At 34.6% G+C, this 18,845-nt stretch overlaps 1 protein-coding gene and 1 pseudogene across 6 annotated transcripts in view; both read right to left on the reverse strand.

Moving 5' to 3' along the window:
* The window catches only part of ACAP2 (ArfGAP with coiled-coil, ankyrin repeat and PH domains 2), a 116,090-nt gene that overhangs the window by 71,239 nt on the left and 26,006 nt on the right, over positions 1 to 18,845 (reverse strand). For 3 of the 5 annotated variants that reach the window (XM_081138556.1, XM_081138559.1, XM_081138555.1), the window contains exon 2: positions 3,586 to 3,643. In XM_081138556.1, the coding sequence (XP_080994682.1) occupies positions 3,586 to 3,643 (58 nt within the window). Of the gene's footprint in view, positions 1 to 2,059; positions 2,154 to 3,585; positions 3,644 to 18,845 lie in introns of all 5 variants that reach the window. The other 2 variants (XM_081138558.1, XM_081138557.1) reach the window with 1 other exon arrangement.
* On the reverse strand, positions 14,983 to 15,487 carry LOC308557895 (ferritin light chain pseudogene; annotated as a pseudogene). Its single transcript has one exon. The product of its transcript is annotated as a ferritin light chain pseudogene (transcript).

Raw genomic sequence — 18,845 nt, forward strand, 5'->3', positions numbered from 1 at the left:
TTAATCAACCAATTTCTCCATTGCCTACTGTTCAGGGCATTGTGCAAGATGTCAGATAGAACTGAATAATATAAGCCTACAAAGAGGGAAGATTTTTACCTAAAAGTGAATGTCAAATTAGTCAAAATTATCAAGCTAGCAGCCCCAATTCATTCAACAGGTTTTTTCTTTTACTAAAGTGAAAACTATGTCATAGGCACTAATACCAACTCTGCAACATGGCCATGAAAGTTGGAGATAACATAAGTAAAACAAAGAACTTGGTACCCTAAGTGCCCAAGAAATAAGAGGGTTATTTTCCCTTTAAAAACAGCCTGTCTTCAAGGAGTTCATAGTCTGTTGAACACCATTATTATTATTTATTTAGAACTTAGTATGTACCAAGAACTGTGCTAAGCGCTTAAAATATATCAACACATCTTATTCTCATAATGACCTTATAAGACAGGAACTCTGCCGGGCCAGGTGTGGCTCAGCAGTTGAGCGTCGGTCGACCTGGGATCCAGGCGATCGGGGTTCGATTCCTGGTCAGGGCACATGCCCGGGTTGCGGGCTCAATCAATGACTCTCTCATCATTGATGTTTCTACCTCTCTCTCCCTCTCCTTTCCTCTCTCCGAAATCAATAAAATATATATTTTTAAAAAAAGACAGAAACTCTTATTTCCCCTATTTTGGATATAAAGAAACTGAAGCATAGGAAGGTTGAGGAACTTGTCCAAAGCCACAACCAGAAAAAAACCCTAAGTTTGGTAGTAACTAAGCTGTGATTTAAAGCATATCTGCTTAACAAACATGGAGCAAGCATTCCAGTGAGAAGATGCAGCAGATACAGAAATTATATCTAGATGGCAACTATGATGCTCTATGATACCAACTGCACGAATACCTGCCAGAATGGACAAATAATTAGACCCAGCAGAGCAATGCCACTCATGAAGCAATATTCAGAAGGGCATACATTATAAGCAAAACAAATATAAGCTAAGTCATCAAGCTAGTTTAACCTGTTGCTGGCATGATTTACAATGTTATTACAGGTAAAACTTGCCCTGCACAAAGTTATGAAATCACTGAACTAGTCTTGGGCAACCTCTCTCCTCCACTAGTCCTTCAATGGTGCCACCTTCAATAACAACCATTTCTAGCACCTCTCAGCTCTCTCCATGATAACTCCTCATAATTCTAAAGTAAAATTTGTAGATAATAGCTTAAGAATTTGGGAGAGGTACATTTATAAGGGATTAAGATCTTAACTTAGAAAAATAACTATGGAACTTCTATTTGGGTAGAAGATGATATTCTAATAAAAGTCAAAGTTCCCATGGTTCCCTTAGTAGTCCTTTGAAAGCAAAATGTCAGTATTTTAATAACTTGTTTGGGATTTGAATCTTTTGGTTTTAGAATTCTACCAGTCTCCTAACTCCAACTAAATGATATAAAAAAGAAACTGCTCATAAAAGCAAAATCATTAACAAAAATGTTATCAGTGGATTGTTTAGATACGTTAAATTTTGAGGTTCCCCTTCACAAAAAATGCTTCATATGATTTAGATGCAGTTCCAACCAAAGAGAATAGATGCTACTACTCTGATTCTTTTAAAAGTCTTGCCTTCTATATACTCTCTCATAAATCTACCAGAAAGTCAAAACTATATCTTCTACTACCTACCTTAAGGGTTTAAGAACTGTTTTCAAAGAGTGCTTAAAAATAAGTATACTGCCCAGCCGGGCGTGGCTCAGCAGTTGAGCGTCGACCTAGGATCGAGGCGATCGGGTTTCAATTCCCGGTCAGGGCACACGCCCAGGTTGCAGGCTGGATCAATGACTTTCTCATCATAGATGTTTCTATCTCTCTCTCTCCCTCTCCTTTCCTCTCTCTGAGATCAATAAAGATATATTAAAAAAATAAATAAATAAGTATACTACCTCAGGGTAAAATAATAATAATAATAATAATAATAATAATAATTCCACACATTTAATTTTAAATAAAAAGTAAAGTTTTGAAAATAATATTCTTGCCAAAAATTATAACATTAATTCTTAAAAACACTTGCCTGGAAGCTTGTTAGTGTTCCTCAGAAAATTCCCAAGTGGCATGTGCTCCCCCAACATGGATCCAGAAATACAGTGGTGCACAAGAGCACTGAACTAAGAATAAAAACATATGGGTTCTAATCCTGGTTCTGCCTCTTCTAACTGTGATATGAAGCAAGTCCCCTTCGCTTTCTGGGCTTTGGTATGATCATCTCTAAAATGGGAATAATACCACTTGTCCTACCTACCTCACAGGACAATTGTAAAAATCCAAAAGCCTACTGTATAACAAAGTGCTTGGAAAACTATAGAGTACTACACAGAAATAATTTATTAGTAAACATTTTCTAAAATTTGTATCTAATTTACATATATAACTAATACTGCTTTATATAGTTTCTATACTATTTACATCATATACATATATCTCAAGAGTTCAAAACATTTCAAAACCTTCAGACTAATTAACATATTTTTATATCCTTGCTACTCAAACAACTACATAGGTATCACCTGGAATCAGGTTAGAATCAAAGAATCTCAGCTACTCCAGACTTAATAAATTGGGATCTGTATTTTCACAGGATAACATCCCTAGGTGATAGGAAGCTAAGCAAACAGGTTTCAGAAGCACTGCTTTACATACCAACACCACTTACAATAATAATTAAATAAACAGGAAATTATTTTCAAAAAAGTTATTTCTAATATACATCTGATTTCTCCCCAGCAATTTTAAGAGTTATTTCACTGAATAATGGTTCCTTAAGATCAGAAGCCATGTCTTAGTCATTCTCATATTTCTGCCTGTTACATAGCAGACAATGTTTCTTGGGTAGAAGCAAAAGAACCAAGATTATCAATAATTAATATAGAAGGTAGTAATCAATATACATTTACCCTTACAGAGAATATGACCACTTAATATTAATTATTAAATATATATTAAGCATTTCTGGCAATAGCTTTTTAAAAATATGAGTTTTTAAATTTTTATTTTATATTTGAACATGGCCACATCCAAACTTATAAACAGGAATGGTAGGTTATGTATAAAATCCATTGAGCATCAAAAAAGATAGTTGCAATCTTTTTGATGGAGAAAAAGGGAACAAACTTCCAATAATATAAAGAATATATAGTGAGCTTTAAAGTCAGACATGGGGCCTTGGATGGGTAGCTCAGTTGGTTAAAGCATCTCCAAGGTTGCAGATTCAATCCCTGGTCAGGGCACATACAAGAATCAACCAAAGAATGTACAAATAAGTGAAACAACAAATCTCTCTCTCTCTCTCTCTTTCTGAAATCAATAAATTTTTTAAAAATAATGTCAGACATGGTTCAAATTCTTTCTCTGGCACTTAGATTAGGTTTTCAACAAGCTACTTATTGTTTCTAGTCTTAATTTCCTTTGTAAAATTGGGATAATAGCATTTACTCTCACAGAGATAAAAGAAATAACATAAACCACCTACTATTATAGGCACAAATTATTATTTATGGAAAACAAGAGTAATGTTTTAGAAGTTGAAAAAGTAAAATCTACCTTATCAAGTTTGAGTTCCAATTCTGCCACATCTCCTTCCACTTCTTCCAAAGCAGCCCTAAAAAAATTACATATAAAATAAGTTATTTTATGTGTTTAAATGTATATACTTTACTCTTAAAAATTATTCTAAGAGAAAAATAGATATAAATGCTTAAAAAGTGTACTTCACATAAAGTAATAATTACCTTAAGATGAAATATAAGTATTTCATAATCATGTAATACAACAGGTAATAAATTATTGTTTAAGGTAATGAGAGAATACATTGGGCTGATTTACTCAAAGCATTTATATTATTCAAATTAATAACACTAATTAGAACTATTTATGAGACTGACGCGCTGCCTACTGCGCTAAGAGGGCAGCTACTTAGAACTATTTAGCATGTGTGTTTTTTAAAAAATGAGTAAGAAATTTTAGAAGTTGAGCCTTACAAAGATTCAGATTTCTATTCAATAAAACACAAGTAACCAAACAGCAAAGCATCCTTGGCAACCAAAAAGAAAAGCTTTTACTTTCATAAATAGCTCAGAAAGATGTCACCCTTGTTTAATGTTCCATTTATTTCCAATGTATTTTTAAGAAATGAGCAGATACTCTTATTTGTCCGGACATGATAAAAGTACAATACTAGTTAATACTTGATATCGTACTATAGGCAACATTCAAAAGTGGAAATTTGGAAGAAAACAGCAACTAAAGTTTATAAAACTTTATTGTTAAGAGTAATATACAACAAAATGCAGTTCATCTACTTTAAGCCATATATGCCATTTTCAGATACATTCTTGATAAACTAGCAACTTCCTAATCACTACTATTTTAATTAAACAAAATCTGTTTCAGTTGGATAATAGTGGGAACTAGCAACTCAAAAAGCTATTTGGAACTCTAGGTAAGAAATTCTCAATTAGATAACAGAACTAAGAAGAGAAAGATTGCTAAGATACAACCTCTATTCCCAGAACTATCCACTTAACCTCTATGAGAACTCTGAATAGTCATTTTTATCAGCCTGTGATTCCATTTCTCCATTGGTCACATTTACTGAAAAAAGTTTTTAATCTCCCAAAGAAAATTTTATAACTATAAATTATTCAGTAAATAGATGTCTATTCCGTAAAAATAAGATACTCTAACATACAGTTTAGGAAAACAAGAGGTGCTTTATTTTCAAAGCATAAAAATAGAAATGCTTCTCCCCTAATTAAAAGTTTGTCATTTTCTTCTGCAGTGTTTTTTAAAAGTCCACATTGTTCCGTTAGCCTAGAAAACATTTCCCCTTCACATTAATCCTCATTCCCTTCACCTACCTATATGCTACTCATCGTTTAAAACTTAATTCACAAAAGAAAATAAATACATTGGTATAAGGATACTCATTGTTTGTAATAGGTTGGAAACATACATGTCCAACAACAGAAAATAATGTAAATAAATGATGGTATATCCACACCATTATGTGAGGCAGCAAGTTTTTAAATGAGATTGATCTATATCTGCTGACATGGAAACATATACATGATAGATTACACAGGGGGAAAAGCAAGTTAAAAATTAAACATAGTATAAAACCAATTTTGTGTAAAATAAACCTTGATGGTATATGCATAGAAAAAAATCTGGAAAGATATTTATTAATCTATTAACTACAACTTTTAAAAATGGGGATTAGAGATCAGGGTATATAAATAGGAATTTACACTTTTTACTACATATACATCTGGATTCTTTTAGTATTTGTAATAACTATGCATTTTTAAATAACTTTTAAAGCTAATAAAGAGAGAGAAGAAAAAAGGTGAGCTATCGCCTTCCTAGGAGGTGGGTCCTCCTGGAACCACTTCCCCCACCCACTCAGGCTCACTTACATATCCCTCCTGTGCCCCCAAAGCACCTCATGCATATCTCTAGCATTGTTCACTTCTCCCTTGGCAGTATAGACACTCAAATTGTTGACTCAAGAAAGAAACTCCCAAATTTTTACTCTGTCAAAAACTTTCTTTGTTTATACTTTTAACATTCATATAATTTAGCTTGACTGAAACTTCAATTTCTTTCAAGCAAATCAGTTGAAATGACCAACTTAAGATTTGATTTAGTCATTGGTGTCTACTAAACATATACAGTCACGTGCAGCATAACAACCTTTATTTTGGTCAATGTCAAACTACATATACAATGGTGGTCCCGAAAGCTTATAATGGAGCTGAAAAATTCCTATCACCTAGTGATGTCACAGGCATCGTAGCCATTGTAAGGTCTTAATGTCGCAGCACAACTCCATTACTCGTGTTCGTGGTGATGCTGGTAACAAACTGACTGCACTGCCCACTGTATAAAAGTATGGAGCATATGATTATGTACCATACATAATACTTGATAATGATAAGAAACCACTATGTTATTGATTTATGTATTTACTATACTATTTATCATTGTTTTAGAGTGAACTCTATTAAAAAGAAGTTTGCTGTAAAACAGTATGCCGTGTTATGCCCCAGTAACCTCATCGTACATCTCATATTTACCACATCTCTTGACTGTACCATTTAATTTCATCTTGTGTTGTTTTATAAATTTAGGGTTGCCTAAATGTACAATGTTTCTATTTTTATTTTTTTATTTTTTTTATTTTTATTTTTTTTTAAATATATCTTTATTGACTTCAGAGAGAGGAAAGGAGAGGGAGAGAGAGAGATAGAAATATCAATGAAGAGAGAGTCACTGATTGAGCCCACAACCCGGGCATGTGACCTGACCAGGAATCGACCCCCGACTGCCTGGATCCTAGGTCAATGCTCAACCGCTGAGCCACGCCCGGCCGGGCTACAATGTTTTTAAAGTCTACAGTAGAGGAGAGTAATGTCCTTGGCCTCTACATTCACTCACCACTTACTAACTCACCCAGAGCAACTGCAAGCTCCATTCATGATAGGTGTCCTATAGAGGTGTACCCCTTTTTTATCTTTTATGTCAGTTTTTACTGTTCCTTTTTTATATTTAGATGTTTAGATACACAAATACTTACCATTATATTACAATTGCCTCCAGTATTTCGTACAGTAACATGCTGTACAGACTTGTAGCCTAGGAGCAACAGGCTATACCAGATAACCTAGGTGTGTCATGGGCTATCCCAGCTGGTTTGTGTAAATGCACTCTATGATGTTCACATGACAATGGATTCACCTAACAACGCATTTCTTAGGCCCTATCCCCATTGTTAAGCAACATATGACTGTAGTTTGGTAGAAACTGCATGTACATTTATGTACATTTCCTCAATCTTATTTCACTGTGCAATTCTACTAATTTACTTTTGTGAAATGATACTTCAAAGAGAAATAAGAGTTATGTAAAAAAAATGAGGAAAAAAATGTTTATCCCGTCATTTGAAAATAAAGCCCTTTACAATAAAAAGTTAAACGTAAGTTACCACAGGATCCAACAGTCGCACTCCTAGGTATTTACTCAAATAAGCTAAAAATTTATGTGCACACAAACACCTGTACCTGAATGTTTATATAGCTTTATTCTGAATTGCGAAAACCTGGAAACAACCAAAATGTGCTTTGGTAGATGAATGTGGTACATCCATACAATGGAATATTTTCCATCGATAAAAAGAAATGAGCTATTAAGCCACATAAAAACATTAATAAATCTTAAATACATATTGCTAAGTGAAAGGAGTCAATCTGAAATTCTACATACTGTATTATTTCAACTATATGACATTATGGAAACTATAAAAACAGTAAAAAGATCAGTGGTGACCAGGGATTCATGGGGAGGGACAGAGGGAAGAATATATGGAGCACATGGGATTTTAGGGCAATGAAACTAACATCCTGTATGATACTTCACTGGTGGGTACATGTCATTCATTTGTTAAAAGCCATAAAATGTACCCATAGGTTCATAAAGAATGAACCCTAATGTAAACTATGGATTTTAGTTAATAATAATGTATCAATATTGGCTCATCAATTGTAAAAATATGCCATACTAATGCAAGATGTTAATAATAGAGGAAATTGTGGATCAGTGATTGCTAGGGGTTCCGAGAAACAGGAGAAGAAATGAATAAGTAGAATACAGGATTTTTGGGGAGTGAAATTATTCTGTATGATATTGTAATGATAGGAACTTAACATTATACATTTGTTAAAGTCTGTATAACCGTACAACCCAGAGTGCATCCTAAAGTAAAATATGGACATTAATTAATAATAATGTATCAATATTGGCCCATCAGTTGTAACAAATATACCACATTAATGCAAGATGTTAACAATAAGGGAAACTGGGAGTGAGTATATGGGAACTCTATACTTTCTATGCAGTTTTACTGTAAATCTAAAACTGTTCTAAAAAATAAATTAAAATTTTTAAAAAATAAAAATAATCCCTTTATAATCATATATTCAAAGAATCTGAAAGTTTATATTGGAAGATCTTCAACATTTCACCTTCTCTAAAAAGTCTCTGGCCTTGGTCATCTAAGATATGTGTGAAAACTTATAGCAACAGGTAAGTACCTAATGTCTAAGGTAGCCTATTAAATATTCCTTATTATTAAAAAAAAAAGTAAAGCTGGGCTGGCGTGGATCAGTGGTTAAGCATCAACCTATGATCCAGGAGACTGCAGTTCAATTCCCAGTCCGGGCACATGCCTGGGTTTCAATCCCCAGTAGGGGAGTGTACAGCAGGCAGCCGATCAATGACTCATCATTGATGTTTCTATCTCTCTCTCTTCCTCTTCCTTCCTCTCTCTGAAATCAATAAAGACATATTTAAAAATAAAGTAAAATCTGACTATTGTGTACTTATTAATTTTTTAAAAGTATGAGAAAGAACAAGGTCTCAGTTCAAATTATGCTCCACCATTCACTTATCTAACCCTATAGTATTTTATCTAAGTTTTTTCATCTGTAAAATTAGTAAAGAAATACCTATTAAAACAGTTGTAAAGGTTAAATGAAGGACTGTCGATATCATTGACCACAGTATACATATGATGACACAAGGAACACACTCAACTGGAGCTTCTTTCTCTCCTTTCTCTTATCCCTGCATTCTGGAGAGTTTTGTCTCCCTATTACTTAATATTCATTAATGCAAGAGAACCATTCTGAAAAATGTTAATAAATGAATAAATAAATGAAATAAAATGATCTATACACAGCCTTCAAATACTAGATGACAGATACTATTCCTTTCCAAATAGTTATTGAGCATATAACTTTCATAAATGTCCAAAGCATTAAAGAGGACAATATTATTTACACCCTACCCTCCATAGCTTAAAATTTAATTTAAAATTTTTAATTAAAATTAATTAAAAATTATTAAAGTTTAAAAGTTACACACCTTAACAATGAAAGAAAACATATGCTTAAGTAGCAAGATAAGCAAAACATAAAATAATTTTAAATGAAAGGGGGAAAAAGATAAGGCAGTCAGCAAAGTCTCACGGGATCATTATGAGCAGGGGTCAGCAAATGACAGCATGTCAGACAAGTCTGCCCCATAATCTGTTTTTGTACAGCCTATGAGCTAAAAATGGCTTTTACATTTTTAAATGGTTGAAAAAGCAAAAGAAGAATATTTCATGATACATGAAAATTATATTAAATTCAAATTTCAGTGTCCGTAAATAAATTTTTTGGAAATGGAGCCAAGTTCATTCATTAACATACTGTCCATGGAAGCTTTCATGCTATTATGGCAGAGTTGAATACTTGGAAGAAAGACCATATGGCCCACAAACCCTAAAGAATTTACTACTATTTGGTCCAATACAAAAAAAGTTTACTGACCCCTTATTATAAATATCAACTATAAGAACATGAATGAAAATTCTTTCTCATATAAGAAATACATGCAAGAAAATAATTTCTAGGAGTTAGCTCTGGTTAGCTGTACCTTAAGAAGCTGAATATGCCCAGAATTCAGAGAAAATTTCACTTTAATTTTAATAATAACACCTTCGTTTTTTTATCTTTTTATGCATCATAGTGTTTTTAATCAATTTAGTTAACTAATATAAAAAATATTTGAAAGAAATAGGAAGTGTAATAAAGAATTATTCTACACATTCATTTGAGATCCTAAAAAAAAAACAACTACTTCCACTTCAACCTTGACAATATCCTTAAAATGGAATTAATATGCAATCTAAATTAACATGATGCAATGTAAAATACAACAGGATATTCAAGGTTACTAATAAGCACATAGATGTCCTCAAACGATTAAAATGAATTTGAGGCTCTAAGTCATAACTACCTCCTTTGATAAAGAATTACTACTATCTCTAATAATTATCAAAGAATAAAATACTGAAACTTAATGCAGAGATTTTGAAACCAACATCTATATTCTTTGTTCTATATAATAGACATATTACTAAAAGTTGCATATAAATTGAGTAACTATTTAGATACCCAGAGGAGTTGCCAGTATGTCCATTATAGTACTTACTTACCATGCCCAAGCAACTTCTTTCACCAGAATAGCCTTATCCACTCTGGGCAATGCAGGGCTATTCTTTGCAAAAACAGGACACTGGTTGGATCAGGGATATAGCCCAATGACCTAAGGGCATCCCTGTAACTCCATGGGTGGCAAAACCAAGTGTCCAAAACCTCCCATATCAATAAGATGGTTCTCTGCATGTATTTGACTATAAAACACAGAGAGTACACACCCTGGAACCTGCTTTTTAAAAGGAATCCCTTATTAAATCATTGAGTAATGTGAGTGGCCATCCTTTATTTTGTTCAGTAAGTTCTGTGTCCTTTGTAATTTGGTCTCTATAATAACTTTGTGTTGTGAGGCAATGAAATGGAGTTTTTAAAAAACTGCCTGTGTTTGAATTCGTATTTTACCTCTTACTAGCTAGGTAACATCTGACAAATTTTTTGTTTTAATTTCACCTATAAAATACAAATAACAGCCTCTCCCATAGAGATATGACAACTAAATTCTAAAATACATATAAAAAACCTTAGCATAGTACCCTGCATTCAGTAAGTAATCACTGAATGTCAACTATAATTATCTATAGTGCTACAGAAAATATTCAATCTCTTTTCATTTTCATTTTATGGGGCCGAGTGTGAAGAAAGCAATAACATTCCAACAAAAATTTGAAATGGCTTGAAAAAGGAGCAAAAAAAGTTACAACAGGTCTATGATCAGCAAATAAAACAGTAAGTCCAAGTTCCCTTAAGAGAAAACACTTCCAATACTCTTGCCGTCTTCCAAAAATTACAAATATACACTGCAGTCTTCATCTTCATAACTTCAATCTAGACCTATCTGACTCCTCTGAGAGCTACAAACAGGAGAACGGACACTGTAATCAGTGCGAAGGAGAGTTAAGGCTCTGAATGTATATTTATTACACAATAATAATAAGCCACTTAATAAACGTCTGTGCCTTTATTTTTTAGGAATCTCAGTGAAACTGAAAGGTCTTCTCCAAATGTTATATTTATAATGTTGTAACTGCTCCTATTTAGCTCAGATTGGTTTACTAACCAAACCTGGCAAGATCCATGAGAAATTCAGACGTGAAATGGAAAAGACAGTAACGAGAAAACTAAAAACTCTCTACCTACTAATATGAGTCCCTGAGAAAATCATTTAATCTCTCCAGATCTCCGTTCCCTCATCCATAAAAAATGAGGACTGGACTGTATCATCTTTAATAGCATGTCCAGCTCTTAATATTCTATTATTCTATAAATAAGTATTCAAAGGAAAGCCAGAACCTGGATTTTATTATCTTCTCCAAGTAAGATTCCATCCAGGCCCTCACTGGCGTTTTAAAGATAATTAGAGAAAAAAAGAGCCTGGCCAGCATGGCTCAGCAGTTGAGCATCAACCTATGATCCAGGAGACCGTGGTTTGATTCCTGGTAAGGGCACATGCCCAGGTTGCGGGCTTGCAGGAGGCAGCCGATCAATGACTCTCTCATCATTGATGTTTCTATCTCTCTCTCCTTCTCCCTTCCTCTCTCTGAAATCAATAAAGACATATTCAAAAAAAGAAAAAAAGAAAAGAAAAAGTTTATAAGCCATGAAAACCCTCACCAAAGATATTGTTTAACTCATCCTTTTCAAAAGCTTCCTCTATTACTTAAAATCCAATGAAATAGTATAGTATAATATAATATAGTATAGTATAATGAAAATAGTAGGGGAGGGGGTTAAGTTTTTTCTTCAGCCTAACGATTTAAGCTGAACATGTGTCTTTCATGTGTTTTTCTGAGCAAGCTCCCTTATATTTTTAAAGATTGTAAGCATTATTCTGCCATTTCCCAGAGAAAAAAGAACTCTTTAAAAAAGGTGAGTACCTCCTCTGTTGATGTACAGTATCCAAAGTAAAACTTTCAAGGCCAGATAAGAGTCCAGGTGAACTAACACCATACTCTCAAGACATTACTCAGGTAGCCCTATGAGTCCCTATTAGTCCCTTTGAGTCCAAGCTCATAATAAAAAAAAAAGCAAAAAAAACAACCATCTTGAAATATTATCAAGATCATCTTCTTGCATAGAGAAGTGGGAGTGATTCTCAGAAAGGGAGAAGTGTAGGCTCTTCTGTTCCTAGGGCTTCAAATTCGCTCCTTAACAGTGGTACGATTTCAAGAGTTATTTCCAGAATTTGCTCTGCATAGCAAATAGCAACTATATACAAAGTTGTTGTTGTTTTTTCTTTTAAATCATGGCAAATACTATTTAAAGGAAACTAGTCTGTTTTATTTTAATCAGATAGGAAATTCGACTTTTTCTCTCTCACACACACACAAAATCAGTACTACTTTTTAGAAAGCTGTTTCCATTTCACCTTCCCTCCTCTAACACCCTGAATTTCTTGTCCAGGGAGTTAACATATTCAAGCAGGTGAAATGGTACTACAATTACAGTGGGAGTTAATACCCTTTTACTATGCCATGAAAGAAGGTAGTGGAAGAAGAGATTGCCATATCTATTATGCTAGAATCAATAAATCAGCAGTGACAACTGACTGGTTAACAGCCCCTTCCAGTTTTCACAGCAGATCAAGATCTGTGCTTTCTTGTCTTGCTATAAAATTAGGACTCATTTTGTATAGCTACAATTATTGTTACTCTGTGCTGATAAATTCTCAAAATTAAAAGCAACACATATATATAAAACCAATCACTTCAAAATAACTTCATTAACTGTTTAAGGGTAGATTATAATTCTGTCCCACAATTTACCAATCAAGTTTTTCAGTAGTAAACAAAACTGTCTTGAAAACTAAGTTATCTTTGAATACTCTAGCTATAGTAACCTTAATGCAACCATATTAATTATATTGCTGAGGAACCAAGAATCTCTGCAGTTCAAACTTGATTTTCTATCAGCAATTCATCCTCCTGTTTAATCATTCTTATACTCTAAAGGAGATTATGCAACTTAAGTACGAGACTGTACAACTTCGGTAATCTGTATATTTAAACTGAGCAGTTATTCATATTCCACAGTTCATCACTAAATCTAATCCACTGATTTACAATGGTTAAGAAAAGACTACGGATACATGGATGCTCACCAAACACCTGTTGATCTATAGCATTTTAATTGCACATTTCTGGTGATATCTAGTATTACCAAAAAAAACCAAAAAACAGGAAAATATTCTAAAACAGTGGATGACTTAATTGAGATAACTAAATAAACCAATATGTATAATGGTGATATATTTACCTTCATAAAACTGCTAATGTGACACTTTCAAGTAAGTATAAACTAAGATACCATACAAGTTCAAAATATTTTTTTATTTAAATATATCTTTATTGATTTCAGAGAGAGGAAAGGAGAGGAAGAGAGAGATAGACACAACAATGATGAGAGAGTCATTGATCAGCTGCCTCCTGCACGCCCCTGACTAGGGATCGAGCCCGCAACCCGGGCATGTGCCCTGATAGGGAACTGAACCCTGATCACCTGGATCCTAGGTCGATGCTCCACCGCTGAGCCATGCCTGGCCAGGCTCAAAATATTTTGCGTTTAACACAATTCAAGGAGAAAGAAAAACTACTACTTAAACTCTTTTTTTTTTTTAGTTTAAAGTGAAAGAAAGTTTATTCGTGATGCAGTGAGACAGAGAGTAAGCTACTCCAGACAGAGCAGCCACTTAAACTCTTAACACTTATGGATTGGCTTAAATTTTATTTTTCCTATGTTATGACCTGTAACATATCTACATCTGTGTCTAACAACCCATTTCATAAAAGGATTCTGTTGGGAGTCTCAAAATAACTGCTGACAAGTCTATTTTGATTTGCCTTTTAATGCCATAAGGAATGGAGATACGTACATGACATACATCAAAATCTAGAATATATAAAGATGACAGTAAGAAAGGCTCCAGGAATATGGTAACCACACCTATCTCTGTAAAAAGGGAGGAAATTATGGCCTGGACAGGTGGCTCAGTTGGTTGGGCCCCATACCATGCACCATAAAGGGCACATGCCCGGATTGCAGGCTCAAGGGGGAGGGGTAGAGTTGGGGGTGTGCAGGAGGCAGTAGATCAATGTTGTGCTCTCACATTGATGTTTCCTTCTCTCCCTCACTCTCCTTTCCTCTCTCTCTAAAAAAATCAATAAACTATTTTTTAAGAAAGGGGAGGGGAAATTATGACATATGCTACAACATGGATGAACCTTAGATACATTATGCTAAGTTAAATAAACCAGTCACAAAAAGACAAATAGTGTATGATTCCACTTATATGAGGTAGAGTACTCAAAATCACAGAGACAAAAAGTAGAATGGTGGCTGACCGGGACTGAAGGGAGAGGAGTTAGTGGGTACAGAGTTTCACTTTTGCAAGATGAAGAGTTCTGGAGATGAATGGTGGTAATAGTTGCATAAAAATATGAAAGTGCTTAATACCACTGAACTATACACTTAAAATGGTTAAAATAGTACGTTTTATATGTACTTACCACCATAAAAAATGAAAAATGAAAGAACTTCTTCACATCAAAAGACATCATACTGTTTATTTAGCTATTTCTTTGGTAACTTCTATCTAATCTTTAGTCTTTTACCTGTGACTGGCATATTCCTAGTACTGACCAATTTCAGACAAATTTATAGGTCAAACCATGAAGATATTTACAGATAATTAATATAATTATATTGCATTAAAATTCAGACTGATGTCAATTTTTTAATTTTTTGCTGCAAAAAGCATTATTGTTTCCATTTGGTCCAAGGCATGGGAAAGGGCTCTAGTGTGGTTAGGAGAATACCTCGTGGTTTCAGGGAGAGGTACAAGCAGAAGCCAAACACCAGGGAGATACTGAGGGGCCCCTCAAAGGTCTCTGGACTCCGAAGGCTCCTACTTATGCTCAAGGGTGAGCCTTTCTAAGAGATACTTGCCCAACTAAATCTGGGGGCTGGCCAGCCTGCAGAAATTAGTCAGGTGTCGCCCAACTTCTTGATGAGTTTCACCTGCTCATCCAGGTGGTGGTTCCCAGGAAGTCACAGAGATGAGAGTCTGCATGGGCAGAACCCAAGGCATGCAGTTCCAAAAGGGCCTGGTTCAGGTTCTTCTCCATGACCATGGCAGCTTCCATGGCATTTGGGGTTTTACCCGACTCATCCTGGGAAGGCTTCTGCAGGCCCTAGAAGAGTGCATGGCTGCCACACTGATTTTGCATCTTTAAGAGAACAGAAGAAATAGTCCACGCCCTCCACATCCTGGTGGTCCAAATAGAAGCCCAGAAAGAGGTAGGTGTCAGAGGCCCGCTGATGCAGGTTGACTAAGCAGTTGACAGCAGCCTCCACCTCAGTGGAATAATTCCGACCAATTTGGGAGCTCATGGTTACTCGGCAATAAAGAGTTAAGGTCAAAAAACGGTGTTGGCTGATCTCGGAGGCTGAGGATAGCTGAGATCATTCCAAAGGTGGTGACTAGAAAAGAGGTAGGAGGGTGGTCGGAGGCTAGAAGCATCATCATCCCTGGGTCTGTTCTGATCAAACACTATTGAAGCAAGAGACAGATCAGAGGATTCACCAAGGGCAATGCCTCAAAAATATTTTAAAACTGGGTCTTGATGATGGCAAAGGATTGTATCACATACTACATACACCTACTGGTCAACCACTTAAGAATCTCTGCTTGGTACCCTGGCTGGATGGCTCAGTTGGTTGGAGCGTTGTCCCATACACCAAAAGGATGCAGGTTTGATTCCCGGTCAGGGCACACACCTAGGTTGCAGGTTCCATTCTTGGTCGGGGATCCGTACAGGAGGCAACAGATCAATGTTTCTTTCTCTTTCTCAAATAAATAAATGAAAGAAAGAGAGAGAGAGAGAGAGAGAGAGAGAGAGAGAGAGAGAGAGAGAGAAAGAGAGAAAGAGAGAAGAAAGAGAGAAGAAAGAGAGAAAGAAGGAAAGAAGGAAAGAAGAAAAGAAGGAAAGAAGGAAAGAGTGTTTGGTAGGAAATACCACCCATTAAGTAGCATGTATATGTATGGGGCTATTCAAAATATTGAGGCATATGTAGCATGGAGATATTTGCAATAGACTGTTAAGTGAATAAAAGCCTCAGAAGAATTTCTAGATGTAGAATTGTTGAAACAAATGTTTTATGAGTATAAATATTTTAGGCTTTTTGTTATACAGTAATGTATCATCTGCCCTCCTAACCTCCCTCCCCCTGCCAAAGGCTGAACCAATTTACAACCCCAACTACATATGATATACCCATCTATATTCAGGGTATTAACCATTTTAATCTTTTTCAATTGAAAAATTTTAAATAATGGTATCTCAAAGTTGTTTGGATTCCCATTTAATTAATACAAAAGGTGAAAGGTTTTAGGTTTACTAGCCACCACATTTTTCTTTTTTTCAACTGCCTGTTTATGATATTAGCCTATTTTCTACTGAGGTAGGTCTACAATAAAAAAAATACTTAACAATTTCATTGGGATACAATACAAATATCATACTCATTTAAAGTATACAATTCAATAGTTTTTATTATATTCATAGAGTTGTGCACACAACACCACAATCTAACTTTAGAACACTTTCATCACCCCAAAATGAAACCGCATACCCATTAGCAGTCACTTCTCATTTCCTTTTCCCTTGCTTCTAGGCCTAGACAACCCCTCATCTACCTACATTCTAGATAGACTGGCTTACTCTGGACAATTCATATAAATGGAAATGCAAGACATTTTTAAGAGCTCTCCAAATACATAGGACTTGAAACTGCTTTCACATATTCCAAATATTTTCCCATCTTTCATTTTACGAAGGAGTAATGTTTTTATATAGTTGAATCTATTTTAAAGCTTTTTTCTTCAATGTCATGCTTAGAAAGACGGTCCTGATCCCAAGTTAATAGATATCTCCTACATGCTTTCCATTAGTACATTCATAGCTTCAATTTTAACATCAAAATCATTACTTCGCCTAAAATTTATTAGGCGGAGTAATGAAATGGGTTTCGTTGTTTACCAAATAGTGAGCAAGTTGTCCCTCATTATTTTTCAAGTAATTATCCTCTTCCACTGATTAGAAATATCATCTTTATCATATTCTAAACTTTATATGCATTTGAGTCTGTCTCTGGATTTTTAAAAATTCGGTTCGTTTCAAATTGTCATTTCAGTCTGGGCTCAACACAACACTATTTTAATCTTGGTACTCGAATAATACACTGTAAACTCTGACAGGACAACATCCTTATTGCTCTTATTTTTCAAAATTTTCTTCACTAGTCTCACACATTTGTTCTTAGGCTTACTAGCCTTTAGAAAACTGATATTCCATTTACATTTACAAATTAATTTAGAAGAACTTACACTCTGACAGTGTTGAATCTTCAAGCAACAGGTGATTTTCTTTAGTCATATTTTTCCTTTTTGTCACCAAGTTGTTTTATTGTTGTTTTATAAAGTTCCACAAATTTTATGTTGACTTCATTTCAATTTATTTTATATCTTCTGTTATTAATTTAAATGGGATTTCCCCAATAGTATTTTTTTTTTAATCCTCACCCAAGGATATTTTTTCCGTTGTTTTTCAGAGATAGTGGAAGGAAGACAGAGAGAGAGAGAACATCTCACATCGACTGGTTTTGTACCACACGCTGCCCTGACCAGGGCAGGGGATCAATCCTGCAACCAAGCTACGTGCCCTTGACCAGAATTGAAAACGAAATCTTTCAGTCCTAAAGCTGACACTTCAACCACTGAACCAGACTACCTAGGGCCCCAATAATATCTTTACTTCCATCTGCTTATTGGTATACAGGAAAGGTACTAACTTTATTTAATGTATAAACATTCAAAGGCCTTTTAAAATTTTTATTAATTTTCATTATATCTGCCTTCTACTTAATCAGACCTAAGTATTACAAGTTGTAAAGACATGCAAGAATATAATCAGAAAATTCATTTACCTCTGATCAAACTCAAGAAGCTAAATTTCTCAAGGAAAACCAGAGACATTTCCAAATAAAGAGCAGAAAGAATGGCACATCCATGAACTTGGGAGAAGAGGACCATGGATGGAATTTAAAGGAAAAGAATCATTCCACTCAGAGTTCATCTGACCTAACTTTCATCTTAAAATGTGACTTACTACTTAACTTTGAAATACTAAATTTATCTCACAAACTAACATATATCTGTTTTCCCAGGGGGGAAAAAGTATTGTCATGCCACAAAAATGTATCCTTGTTTAAGGGGAATCTCACTAAGTCTGGAATCAATTATGATAGGAAAATCATGAAAATCTTTTCAGTGGTGAACCATCTGGAATGATTTTTGTGTTACACTATTCATTTGCAGGCGAAAAGGGTGACTATGTTGCTTTTCCTTCTTTTAGGCATTTGGTTACCCTTTCAGAGACTTGTGATCAAAATAAATGACCTATCAATTATGCTGATCATACATAATAAATCTTACCACACTAATGGTTTCCCTGTGGTTAAGACTTTTAAAGGCTGCCTCGTAGTAGTACAGACAAGGCAAAAACACAGCTTTGCTTCCTATTATTTTTCTTTCTGTTTCACTCTCACATTCTCGTGTCTCAAATACTCATTTAGTTTCCACTGACGTCTATGTAATAAGGACTTTCATGACTACAGATTAGCTTTTATCAAAATTTACCTAAACACTCCTTTTTCATTACTCCAATAATACTTTTACAGCAATAAAGTTAGAACAACAATATATATATA

This window comes from Miniopterus schreibersii, assembly GCF_964146895.1.
Source record: "Miniopterus schreibersii genome assembly, chromosome: 5".
In the NCBI taxonomy this organism is placed as follows: domain Eukaryota; kingdom Metazoa; phylum Chordata; class Mammalia; order Chiroptera; family Miniopteridae; genus Miniopterus; species Miniopterus schreibersii.